Source organism: Entelurus aequoreus, linkage group LG05 (genome assembly GCF_033978785.1).
Source record: "Entelurus aequoreus isolate RoL-2023_Sb linkage group LG05, RoL_Eaeq_v1.1, whole genome shotgun sequence".
NCBI classification, from domain to species: domain Eukaryota; kingdom Metazoa; phylum Chordata; class Actinopteri; order Syngnathiformes; family Syngnathidae; genus Entelurus; species Entelurus aequoreus.
In genome coordinates, this window is record NC_084735.1 from 8,866,862 (window position 1) to 8,881,249 (window position 14,388).

The window sequence follows — 14,388 nt, forward strand, 5'->3', positions numbered from 1 at the left end:
TTAGCATGCTAATGTTAACATACAGTTAGCGTATGTCAAGTATTAAGTTATATGTCTCTGGGGGAAGCGGTTGCAAAATTAGCAACAAAAAAAAGTTAGCATGCTAATGTTAACATACAGTTAGCGCATGTCAAGTATTAAGTTATATGACTGGGGGAAACGGTTGCAAAATTAGCAACAAAAAAAAGTTAGCTTGCTAATGTTAACATACAGTTAGCGTATGTCAAGTATTAAGTTATGTGACTGGTGGAAACGGTTGAAAAATTAGCAACAAAAAAAAGTTAGCTTGCTAATGTTAACATACAGTTAGCGTATGTCAAGTATTAAGTTATATGACTCTGGGGGAAACGGTTGCAAAATTAGCACAAAAAAAAGTTGCTGTGTTAACATAGTAACAGTTAGCGTACGTCAAGTATTAAGTTATATGACTCTGGGAGAAACGGTTGCAAAATTTGCAACAAAAAAAAGTTAGCAGGCTAATTTTGCTACCGGTACCTCAGAGTCATACAACTTAATACTTGACATACGCTAACTGTTAGTATGCTAACATTAGCATGCTAACTTTTTTTTTGGATAATTTTGCAACCGTTTACCCCAGAGTCATATAAGTTGGTGCTTTACATATGCTAACTGTTAACATGCAAATGTATACATTTTTTACACTTTTTTACCTAATGTTGTAGCCGTACACCTGAGAGTCATAAACGTTGGCACGTGACACATGCTAATTGTTAGCATACTGACTTTAGCATGCTACCATTAACATGCTAACTTTATTTTTTATTTATTTTTTTTGCAAATTTTGCAAGCATTTACCCCAAAGTCATATAACTTAATACTTGACATATGCTAACGGTTGGTATGTTAACATTAGCATGCATGCTAACTTTTTTCTTGCTAATTTTGCAACCGTTTCCTCAGCCATACAACTTAATACTTGACACACGCTAACTGTTAGTATGCTAACATTGGTATGCTAACATTAGCATGCTAACTTTTTTTTTGGATAATTTTGCAACCGTTTACCCCAGAGTCATATAAGTTGGTGCTTTACATATGCTAACTGTTAGCATGCAAATTTATAATTTTTTGTACCTAATGTTGTAGCCGTACACCTGAGAGTCATAAACGTTGGCACGTGACACGTGCTAATTGTTAGCATGCTAACTTTAGCATGCTACCATTAACATGCTAACTTTTTTTTTTTTTGTGCTAATTTTGCAAGCATTTACCCGAAAGTCATATAACTTAATACTTGACATATGCTAACTGTTGGTATGTTAACATTAGCATGCATGCTAACTTTTTTCTTGCTAATTTTGCAACCGAGGTCTCTAACCAACACGTCCTTCTTTGTGTGCCTCCAAGGTCGGTTCCTAAGTTCATGAGGCGCATCAGGGCGCCCGACTACAAAGACAAGAGTGTGTTTGGCGTGCCCCTCATCGTCCACGTGCAGCGGTGTGGTTTCCCCCTGCCTCTGTGTCTCCAGCGGGCCCTCAGCCACCTCCGAAGCCACAGTCTGGACCAGGTGACAAGACCTTAGCACCCGCCTAGTGTTCCTCCAGCTCACCTGCTCGCTGCGCCCAGGTGGGACTCTTCCGCAAGTCGGGCGTCAAGTCCCGCATCCAGGCCTTGAGGGAGCAATGCGACGCCGCGCCCGACTCGGTGGACTTCCACGAGCAGTCGGCGTACGACGTGGCCGACATGGTGAAGCAGTTCTTCCGGGACCTTCCGGAACCTCTGCTGAGCAACAAGCTGGGAGAAACCTTCCTGCACATCTACCAGTGTGAGACCTTCTTGACAAGAATAATAATATTAATAACGTTGTTCAAATGCTGACAGAGTCCAGCAGTCATAACAATAATAATAATAATATTATCAATATTAATAACAATAATAATCGTGTTTAAATGCTGACAGTCTGGTGTTCATGACAATAATAATAATATAATCAATAATAATAATATTGTTTAAATGCTGACAGAGTCCAGCATTCATAACAATAATAATAAAATATATCAATAATAATTATAATTATAATAATAATTAGCGTGTTTAAATGCTGATAGAGTCTGGTGTTCATAACAATAATAATAATATAATCAATAATAATAATAATAATCATCGTGTTTAAATGCTGACAGAGTCTGGTGTTCATAACAATATTGAAAATATTATCAATGATGATAATAATAATAATAATAATCTTGTTTAAATGCTGACACAGTCTGGTGTTCATAACAATAATAATAATATTATCATTAATAATATGAATAATCTTGTTTAAATGCTGACAGAGTCTGGCGTTCATGACAATAATAATAATATTATCAATAATAATAATAATAATAATAATATTGTTTAAATGCTGACAGAGTCTGGCGTTCATGACAATAATAATAATATTATCAATAATAATAATAATAATCTTGTTTAAATGCTGACAGTCTGGTGTTCATAACAATAATAATAATATTATCAATAATAATAATAATAATCTTGTTTAAATGCTGACAGAGTCTGGCGTTCATGACAATAATAATAATATTATCAATAATAATAATCTTGTTTAAATGCTGACAGTCTGGTGTTCATAACAATAATAATAATATTATCAATAATAATAATAATAATCTTGTTTAAATGCTGACAGAGTCTGGCGTTCATGACAATAATAATAATATTATCAATAATAATAATGATAATCTTGTTTAAATGCTGACAGTTAGGTGTTCATAACAATAATAATAATATTATCAATAATAATAATAATAATCTTGTTTAAATGCTGACAGTCTGGTGTTCATAACAATAATAATAATATTATCAATAATAATAATAATAATCTTGTTTAAATGCTGACAGAGTCTGGCGTTCATGACAATAATAATAATATTATCAATAATAATAATCTTGTTTAAATGCTGACAGTCTGGTGTTCATAACAATAATAATAATATTATCAATAATAATAATAATAATAATCTTGTTTAAATGCTGACAGAGTCTGGCGTTCATGACAATTAGAATATTATCAATAATGATATTAATAATAGTAATATTGTTTACATTCTGACAGAGTCCAGCCTTCATGACAATAATAAAAGTATTATTCATAATAATAATAATAATAATAATATTGTTTGACTGCTGACAGAGTCTGGCCTTCATGACAATAATAATATTATCGATAATGATTTTATCAATAATAATAATAATAATAATATTTTTAAAATGATGACAGAGTCTGGTGTTCATAACAATAATTATAATATTATCAATAATAATAATAATAATCTTGTTTAAATGCTGACAGAGTCTGGCGTTCATGACAATTAGAATATTATTATTAATGATATTAATAATAATAATATTGTTTAAATTCTGACACGAGCCCAGCCTTCATGACAATAATAAAAGTATTATCGATAATAATAATAATAATAATATTAATAATATTTTTTAAATGCTGACAGAGTCTGGCCTTCATGACAATAATAATATTATCAATAATAATAGTAATAATAATACAAATGTTTTTTAAATGCTGACAGAGTCTGGCCTTTGTGACAATAATAGTATAATCAATAATAATAATAATAATATTGTTTAAATGCTGACAGAGTCTGGTGTTCATAACAATAATAATAATATTATCAATAATAATAATAATAATCTTGTTTAAATGCTGACAGAGTCTGGCGTTCATGACAAGTAGAATAGTATTATCAATAATAATCTTGTTTAAATGCTGACAGAGTCTGGCGTTCATAACAATAATAATAATATTATCAATAATAATAATAATAATCTTGTTTAAATGCTGACAGAGTATGGCGTTCATGACAAGTAGAATAGTATTATCAATAATAATAATAATAATCTTGTTTAAATGCTGACAGTCTGGTGTTCATAACAATAATAATAATATTATCAATAATAATATGAATAATCTTGTTTAAATGCTGACAGAGTCTGGCGTTCATGACAATAATAATAGTATTATCAATAATAATAATAATAATCTTGTTTAAATGCTGACAGTCTGGTGTTCATAACAATAATAATAATATTATCAATAATAATAATAATAATCTTGTTTAAATGCTGACAGAGTCTGGCGTTCATGACAATAATAATAATATTATCAATAATAATAATAATAATCTTGTTTAAATGCTGACAGAGTCTGGCGTTCATGACAATTAGAATATTATCAATAATGATATTAATAATAGTAATATTGTTTACATTCTGACAGAGTCCAGCCTTCATGACAATAATAAAAGTATTATTCATAATAATAATAATAATAATAATATTGTTTGAATGCTGACAGAGTCTGGCCTTCATGCCAATAATAATATTATCGATAATGATTTTATCAATAATAATAATAATAATAATAATATTTTTAAAATGATGACAGAGTCTGGTGTTCATAACAATAATAATAATATTATCAATAATAATAATAATAATCTTGTTTAAATGCTGACAGAGTCTGGCGTTCATGACAATTGGAATATTATCAATAATGATATTAATAATAATAATATTGTTTAAATTCTGACACGAGTCCAGCCTTCATGACAATAATAAAATTATTATCGATAATAATAATAATAATAATATTAATAATATTTTTAAAATGCTGACAGAGTCTGGCCTTCATGACAATAATAATATTATCAATAATAATAGTAATAATAATACAAATGTTTTTAAATGCTGACAGAGTCTGGCCTTTGTGACAATAATAGTATAATCAATAATAATAATAATAATAATATTGTTTAAATGCTGACAGAGTCTGGTGTTCATAACAATAATAATAATATTATCAATAATAATAATAATAATCTTGTTTAAATGCTGACAGAGTATGGCGTTCATGACAAGTAGAATAGTATTATCAATAATAATAATAATAATCTTGTTTAAATGCTGACAGTCTGGTGTTCATAACAATAATAATAATATTATCAATAATAATATGAATAATCTTGTTTAAATGCTGACAGAGTCTGGCGTTCATGACAATAATAATAGTATTATCAATAATAATAATAATAATCTTGTTTAAATGCTGACAGTCTGGTGTTCATAACAATAATAATAATATTATCAATAATAATAATAATAATCTTGTTTAAATGCTGACAGAGTCTGGCGTTCATGACAATAATAATAATATTATCAATAATAATAATAATAATCTTGTTTAAATGCTGACAGAGTCTGGCGTTCATGACAATTAGAATATTATCAATAATGATATTAATAATAGTAATATTGTTTACATTCTGACAGAGTCCAGCCTTCATGACAATAATAAAAGTATTATTCATAATAATAATAATAATAATAATATTGTTTGAATGCTGACAGAGTCTGGCCTTCATGCCAATAATAATATTATCGATAATGATTTTATCAATAATAATAATAATAATAATAATATTTTTAAAATGATGACAGAGTCTGGTGTTCATAACAATAATAATAATATTATCAATAATAATAATAATAATCTTGTTTAAATGCTGACAGAGTCTGGCGTTCATGACAATTGGAATATTATCAATAATGATATTAATAATAATAATATTGTTTAAATTCTGACACGAGTCCAGCCTTCATGACAATAATAAAATTATTATCGATAATAATAATAATAATAATATTAATAATATTTTTAAAATGCTGACAGAGTCTGGCCTTCATGACAATAATAATATTATCAATAATAATAGTAATAATAATACAAATGTTTTTAAATGCTGACAGAGTCTGGCCTTTGTGACAATAATAGTATAATCAATAATAATAATAATAATAATATTGTTTAAATGCTGACAGAGTCTGGTGTTCATAACAATAATAATAATATTATCAATAATAATAATAATAATCTTGTTTAAATGCTGACAGAGTCTGGCGTTCATGACAATTAGAATATTATCAATAATGATATTAATAATAGTAATATTGTTTACATTCTGACAGAGTCCAGCCTTCATGACAATAATAAAAGTATTATTCATAATAATAATAATAATAATGATAATATTGTTTGAATGCTGACAGAGTCTGGCCTTCATGACAATAATAATATTATCAATAATGATTTTATCAATAATAATAATGATAATATTTTTAAAATGATGACAGAGTCTGGTGTTCATAACAATAATAATAATATTATCAATAATAATAATAATCTTGTTTAAATGCTGACAGAGTCTGGCGTTCATGACAATTGGAATATTATCAATAATGATATTAATAATAATAATATTGTTTAAATTATGACACGAGTCCAGCCTTCATGACAATAATAAAAGTATTATCGATAATAATAATATTAATAATATTTTTTAAATGCTGACAGAGTCTGGCCTTTGTGACAATAATAATATTATCAATAATAATAATAATAATCTTGTTTAAATGCTGACAGAGTCTGGTGTTCATAACAATAATAATAATATTATCAATAATAATAATAATAATCTTGTTTAAATGCTGACCGAGTCTGGCGTTCATGACAATTAGAATATTATAAATAATAATAATAATAATATTGTTGAAATGCTGACAGCGTCTGGTGTTCATAACAATAATAATAATATTATCAATAATAATAATAATCGTGTTTAAATGCTGACAGTCTGGCGTTCATGACAATAATAATAATATTATCATTAATAATAATAATAATAATATTGTTTAAATGCTGACAGTCTGGCCTTCATGACAATAATAATAATATTATCATTAATAATAATATTGTTTAAATGCTGACAGAGTCCAGCATCTATAACAATAATTATAATATTATCAATAGTAGTAATAATAATAATATTGTTTAAATGCTGACAGTCAAATGTTCATAATATTAATAATGATAATAATATTATCAATAATATTAATAATCTTGTTTAAATGCTGACAGCGCCTGGCGTTCATAACAATAATAATAATATTATCAATAATAATAATTATAATGTTTAAATGCTGAGAGTCAAGCATTCATAATAGTAATAATTAGAAGAAGAATCTTGTTTAAATGCTGAGTCTAGCGTTAATAATAATAATAATAATAATAATAATAATCATATTTTTTGAATGCCGAGAATCAAGTGTTCACAATAATAATAATAATAATAATAATAACCATATTAATAATAATCTTATTTGAAAGCTAAAAGTCAAGCGTTAATTACCATAATAATTTTAATAATAATATTAATAATAATAATATTGTTTGAATCCTCTGAGTCAAGCGTTCATAACAACAATATGAATGAATAATAATATTGTATATTGCATATTAGAGTGGAACATGAAGGTTGCTATGATGTGCTGTGATGTAAGAACTGGTGAAAGATGGCGTCCTGCTCACACTTCCTGTTCCCCCTCAGACGTTCCCAAAGATCAGCAGCTGCAGGCGGCGCGGGCGGCCATCTTGCTGATGGCGGACGAGAACCGCCAGGCGCTGCAGACGCTGCTGCACTTCCTGCGTGACGTGACCGCCATGGTGGAGGAGAACCACATGACCGCCTCCAACCTGGCCGTGTGCCTGGCACCCTCGCTCTTCCACCTTAGCCTCACCAGGAGCGAGCTGCTGTCGCCCAGGTGAGAGGAACACCTGCACCACCTCTCTCTAACTTCATCTCCGCCTTTTGTGAGGGTGCAGGTGCATCCACAGGAAGTACACCACCTGCACCACTTCTCTCTAACTTCATCTCCGCCTTTTGTGAGGGTGTACAGGAAGTACACCACCTGCACCACTTCTCTCTAACTTCATGGCCGCCTTTTGTGAGGGTGCAGGTCCATCCACAGGAAGTACACCACCTGCACCACCTCTCTCTAACTTCATCTCCGCCTTTTGTGAGGGTGCAGGTCCATCCACAGGAAGTACACCACCTGCACCACTTCTCTCTAACTTCATGTCCGCCTTTTGTGAGGGTGCAGGTCCATCCAGAGGAAGTACACCACCTGCACCACTTCTCTCTAAGTTCATGTCCGCCTTTTGTGAGGGTGCAGGTCCATCCACAGGAAGTACACCACCTGCACGACGTCTCTCTAAGTTAATGTCCGCCTTTTGTGAGGGTGCAGGTCCATCCACAGGAAGTACACCACCTGAAGGCCTTCTCTCTAAGTTCATGTCCGCCTTTTGTGAGGGTGCAGGTCCATCCACAGGAAGTACACCACCTGCACCACTTCTCTCTAAGTTCATGTCCGGCTTTTGTGAGGGTGCAGGTCCATCCACAGGAAGTACACCACCTGAAGGCCTTCTCTCTAACTTCATGTCCGCCTTTTGTGAGGGTGCAGGTCCATCCACAGGAAGTACACCACCTGAAGGCCTTCTCTCTAACTTCATGTCCGCCTTTTGTCACTGTGCAGGTCCATCCACAGGAAGTACACCACGGGCAGACCGGACCAGAAGGACCTGAACGAGAACACGGCGGCGACTAAAGGACTGACTCACCTGATCACTGAGTGTCAGCGCCTCTTTCAGGTACTTCAAGTTTAACCCATTCACCATTGACCATTGACCATTTACCATGGGAGTTTGCCCAACCAGTCTACATGTGCTTTGTGGACTTGGAGAAGGCATTCGACCGTGTCCCCCCGGGAAGTCCTGTGTGGAGTGCTCAGAGAGTATGGGGTATCGGACTGTCTGATTGTGGCGGTCCGCTCCCTGTACGATCAGTGCCAGAGTTTGGTCCGCATTGCCGGCAGTAAGTCGGACACGTTTCCAGTGAGGGTTGGACTCCGCCAAGGCTGCCCTTTGTCACCCATTCTGTTCAGAACTTTTATAGACAGAATTCCTAGGCACAGTCAGGGCGTTGAAGGGATCCGGTTTGGTGGCTGCAGGATTAGGTCTCTGCTTTTTGCAGATGATGTGGTCCTGATGGCTTCGTCTGGCCAGGGTCTTCAGCTCTCACTGGATCGGTTCGCAGCCGAGTGTGAAGCGACTGGGATGAGATTTAGCACCTCCAAGTCCATGGTTCTCGCCCGGGGAAAGGGTGGAGTGGGGAGGAGATCTTTCCCCAAGTGGAGGAGTTCGAGTACCTCAGAGTCTTGTTCACGAGTTAGGGAAGAGTGGATCGTTGGATCGGTGCGGCGTCTTCAGTAATGCGGACGCTGTATCGATCCGTTGTGGTGAAGAAGGAGCTGAGCCGGAAGGCAAAGCTCTTAATTTACCGGTCGATCTACGTTCCCATCCTCACCTATGGTCATGAGCTTTGGGTTATGACCGAAAGGACAAGATCATGGGTACAAGCAGCCCCGGGTGGCGGGGCTCTCCCTTAGAGATAGGGTGAGAAGCTCTGTCAATCTCCTCCACATGGAGAGGAGCCAGATGAGGTGGTTCGGGCATCTGGTCAGGATGCCACCCGAACCCTCCCTAGGGAGGTGTTTAGGGCACATCCGACCGGTAGGAGGCCACGGCGAAGACCCAGGACACGTTGGGAAGACTATGTCTCCCGGCTGGCCTGGGAACGCCTCGGGATCCCCCAGGAGGAGCTGGACGAAGTGGCTGGAGAGAGGGAAGTCTGGGCTTCTCTGCTTAGGCTGCTGGGTTGTCGAATATTGGTTGGGAAATGACCAAATTTCAATGATCAAATCAACGTCAGAACCCGACATTGATTAAACGTGGTCAAAAAAACTTGGTATCATTGAGTACCCGTATTGATTCCCAGGTACCGGGAGTAGGTACTGTTGCGTCCGACCAGTTCTTCCTCCAAGGGAATCTAAGTTACTGGTCAATCCCAAATTCTTTCGATGACATATATGCTGAGTAAGAAGGATCATCAAGACAGAATTGGAATATTTTCAAGTTTATACCAAAGCTTTAACCAATACATTCATATTGGCTACTCTAGTTGATCTGGCATTCCAAGGGGAAAACCAACTTCTTCTCACACAAAGAAAACCCCCATGTCCCCCTCGCACCACTGATAAGAAACCAACGGGGGAGGTCTTCACGTTCCAAGGGAGAGAGACACAAAACAGACAATCTGAAGACAAAGAGAGACTGGTAGAATACACAAAGGAAAAGTACTAGATACTCCAAACATGGCTATGTACAAAGAAAGAACTCTGCATCCTTCCACAGTACCAAATCGGTTCAAATGTGATCGATACCCCAGAGCCGATATATTCCAATACTTTTTTGCTGATCTGGGACCAATGTCAATATCAGCCTGGGACACCCCGAATGATTCTTGTTATTAGAATTGTTATGGTTTGTCGCCCGTCCTCCAGATCCCAGAGGAGATGGTGACCCAGTCCCGCAACTCCTACATGGAGGCGGACCTCCAGGCGCCCCCGCTGGACGAGCTGGGGAAGGTCCGCCCCGAGGGAATGGATGACGAGGAGGAGGCGGAGGAATCGGAGTCGGAGGAGGAGTTTGGGGCGGGGTCCTATCGCACCCACGTGGAGAGGCTGGTCCAGAACCTGCTGAAAGAGGCCAAGGACAAGAGCAAAGGTTGGGTGTCTCGGCCCGCCTTGGAGAACACGGAACTGGCCTCCAAAAAGGTCTGTTGGCTTCCTTTTTTTGTTTTGGATGGTTAAAAACTGTGCTAATTAGCCGAGGGGGCGTGGGGGTGTGGTTCCGGGCTCAGGTGGGCGACGGTAACCCTCTGAGGCGCTGGAAGGTCAGCACGGAGGTGCCGGCCCCGCCCACCGAGGTTCTGCACCGGCTGCTGAGCGAGCGCCAACGCTGGCACCTGGAGCTGGAGCAGGAAGAGACCCTAGAGACCCTGGACACGCAGACGGACGTGTACCGGTACCGCTGCCGCAACATGGTGCCCCAGCCCGCCACGGACTACGTGGTGCTCAGGTCCGCCGCTCGCTCCTTCCCTCGGGCCCCGCTCGCTTCCACGCCGGACTCACGTCCCGCTTCCCGCAGGTCGTGGCGTGCTGACCCGGTGAGAGGCTGGAGCGCGCTGGTCTGCGTGTCGGTGGAACGCGACGAGGACGGCGGCGGCGGTGGTGGCCGGCGCGTGGCGGGTGCGGCGGCGGTGAGGGGCGTGGTCCTGGAGTCCCACTACCTCCTGGAGCCTTGTGGCACGCCTGCCAGGACCAAGCTCACACACGTCTCCAGGGTGGACCTCAGGTACCCGGCTAGAACCCCTCAAGTCCAGGCTGAGGGAACCATAAACACAAATAGTCCAATTTGTTTTGTTGGTGTCAAACTCAAGACCCGGGGGCCCCATGTGGCCCTGGAATATTAATATCAACTACTTTCTCTTTCTGTCGCCATTTTGACTGGGAGGAATACACACTTTGTGTACTGCAAATATTTTACATCCAACAATACTAGTAGTAGTACATAGTAGTAATACTAGTAGTAGTACATAGTAGTACATAGTAGTAATACATAGTAGTAATACATAGTAGTAATACTAGTAGTAGTACATAGTAGTAATACATAGTAGTAATACTAATAGTAATACATAGTAGTAATACATAGTAGTAATACATAGTAGTAATACTAGTAGTAGTACATAGTAGTAATACTAGTAGTAGTACATAGTAGTAATACATAGTAGTAATACTAGTAGTAATACATAGAAGTAATACTAGTAGTAGTACATATTAGTAATACTAGTAGTAGTACATAGTAGTAATACTAGTAGTAATACATAGTAGTAATACTAGTAGTAGTAACACATAGTAGTAATACTAGTAGTAATACATAGTAGTAATACTAGTAGTAGTACATAGTAGTAATACTAGTAGTAGTACATAGTAGTAATACATAGTAGTAATACTAGTAGTAGTACATAGTAGTAATACATAGTAGTAATACTAGTATTAATACATAGTAGTAATACTAGTAGTAGTACATTGTAGTACATAGTAGTAATACTAGTAGTAGTACATAGTAGTAATACTAGTAGTAGTACAAAGTAGTAATACTAGTAGTAATACATTGTAGTAATACTAGTAGTAGTACATAGTAGTAATACTAGTAGTAGTACATAGTAGTAATACATAGTAGTAATACTAGTAGTAGTACATAGTAGTAATACTAGTAGTAATACATAGTAGTAATACTAGTAGTAGTACATAGTAGTAATACATAGTAGTAATACATAGTAGTAATACTAGTAGTAATACTAGTAGTAGTACAAAATAGTAATACTAGTAGTAGTACATAGTAGTAATACATAGTAGTAATACTAGTAGTAATACATAGTAGTAATACTAGTAGTAGTACATAGTAGTAATACTAGTAGTAGTACATAGTAGTAATACTAGTAGTAGTACATAGTAGTAGTACATAGTAGTAATACTAGTAGTAGTACATAGTAGTAATACTAGTAGTAGTACATAGTAGTAGTACATAGTAGTAGTACATAGTAGTAATACTAGTAGTAGTACATAGTAGTACATTCCGACAAAACTTTTTGTTAAAATCAAATTAAATATTTGCTTGACCCATTTACAGTAATTGACCGTAAAAACAACTGTAGATTTTACAGTAAATAAAAATGCCAGCTCAATCAACAGAATTTTACTGTGAAAAAATAGTGGTACTATTTTCCCATTTCCAGTAATTGACCGTAAAAACAACAGCTGTGGATATTACAGTAAACAAATGTCAGCTCAGTCACCAGAATTTAAAACAGTACATGTAAAAATAGTTGGACTATTTTCCCATAGGGTTAGTGATTAGGGTTAGGGTTAGTGTTTAGGGTTAGGTTTAGGGTTAGGGTTAGGGTTAATGATTAGGGTTGAGTTAGTGAATAGGGTTAGGTTTGGGTTAGGGTTAGTGATTAGGGTTAGGTTAGGGTTAGTGATTAGGGTTAGTGGTTAGGGTTAGTGATTAAGGTTAGGGTTAGTGATTAGGGTTAGTGATTAGGGTTAGGTTAGGGTTAGTGATTAGGGTTAGTGGTTAGGGTTAGTGATTAAGGTTAGGGTTAGTGATTAGGTTTAGGGTTAGGGTTAGTGATTAAGGTTAGTGATTAGGGTTAGTGGTTAGGTTTAGGGTTAGTGATTAGGGTTAGTGGTTAGGGTTAGGGTTAGTGATTAGGGTTAGGGTTAGTGATTAAGGTTAGGGTTAGTGATTAGGTTTAGGGTTAGTGATTAGGGTTGGGGTTAGTGGTTAGGTTTAGGGTTAGGTTTAGGTGTTACGGTTAGGGTTAGTGATTAGGGTTAGGTTTAGGGTTAGTGGCTAGGGTTAGTGGTTAGTGATTAGGGTTAGGATAAGGTTAGTGGTTAGGGTTAGTGATTAGGGTTAATGGTTAGGGTTAGTGATTAGGTTTAGGGTTAGTGGTTAGGGTTAGTGGTTAGGGTTAGTGATTAGGGTTAGGTTTAAGTGTTAGGTTTAGGGTTAGTGATTAGGGTTAGGTTAGGGTTAGTGATTGGGGTTAGTGATTAGGGTTAGTGGTTAGGGTTAGTGATTAGGGTTAGTAGTTAGGGTTAGTGGTTAGGGTTAGTGATTAGGGTTAGGGTTAGTGGTTAGGTTTAGAGTTAGGGTTAGTGGTTAGGGTTAGTGATTAGGGTTAGGTTAGGGTTACTGGTTAGGGTTAGTGATTAGGGTTAGTGATTAGGGTTAGGTTAGGGTTAGTGGTTAGGGTTAGTGATTAGGTTTAGGGTTAGTGGTTAGGGTTAGTGGTTAGGGTTAGTGATTAGGGTTAGTGGTTAGGGTTATTGATTAGGTTTAGGGTTAGTGGTTAGGGTTAGTGATTAGGGTTAGGGTTAGTGGTTAGGGTTAGTGATTAGGGTTAGTGGTTAGGTTTAGAGTTAGGGTTAGTGGTTAGTGTTAGTGGTTAGGGTTAGTGATTAGGATTAGGGTTAGGGATTAGGGTTAGTGATTAGGGTTAGTGATTAGGGTTAGTGTTAGTGATTAGGGTTAGTGGTTAGGGTTAGTTATTAGGGTTAGTGGTTAGTGTTAGTGGTTAGGGTTAGTGATTAGGGTTAGGGTTAGGGTTAGTGATTTGGGTTAGGGTTAGGGTTAGTGATTTGGGTTAGTGGTTAGGGTTAGTGATTAGGGTTAGTGGTTAGTGATTAGGGTTAGGGTTAGTGATTAGGGTTAGTGGTTAGTGATTAGGGTTAGTGATTAGGGTTAGTGATTAGGGTTAGGGTTAGTGATTTGGGTTAGTGGTTAAGGTTAGTGGTTAGTGATTAGGGTTAGGGTTAGTGATTAGGGTTAGTGATTAGGGTTAGTGGTTAAGGTTAGTGATTAGGGTTAGGGTTAGTGATTAGGGTTAGTGGTTAGGGTTAGTGATTAGGGTTAGGGTTAGTGATTAGGGTTAGTGGTTAGTGATTAGGGTTAGTGATTAGGGTTAGTGGTTAGGGTTAGTGATTAGGGTTAGTGATTAGGGCTAGGGTTAGTGGTTAGGGTTAGTGATTAGGGTTAGTGAT

At 36.4% G+C, this 14,388-nt stretch overlaps 1 protein-coding gene across 5 annotated transcripts in view; it reads left to right on the forward strand.

Moving 5' to 3' along the window:
- The window catches only part of LOC133650129 (stAR-related lipid transfer protein 13-like), a 105,899-nt gene that overhangs the window by 89,050 nt on the left and 2,461 nt on the right, over nucleotides 1–14,388 (forward strand). For all 5 annotated transcript variants that reach the window (XM_062046975.1, XM_062046973.1, XM_062046972.1 and 2 more), the window contains 7 exons: nucleotides 1,369–1,528; nucleotides 1,588–1,786; nucleotides 7,428–7,641; nucleotides 8,413–8,527; nucleotides 10,279–10,551; nucleotides 10,638–10,855; nucleotides 10,925–11,131. In XM_062046975.1, coding sequence (XP_061902959.1) covers nucleotides 1,369–1,528; nucleotides 1,588–1,786; nucleotides 7,428–7,641; nucleotides 8,413–8,527; nucleotides 10,279–10,551; nucleotides 10,638–10,855; nucleotides 10,925–11,131 — 1,386 coding nt within the window. The remainder of the gene's footprint in view (nucleotides 1–1,368; nucleotides 1,529–1,587; nucleotides 1,787–7,427; nucleotides 7,642–8,412; nucleotides 8,528–10,278; nucleotides 10,552–10,637; nucleotides 10,856–10,924; nucleotides 11,132–14,388) is intronic.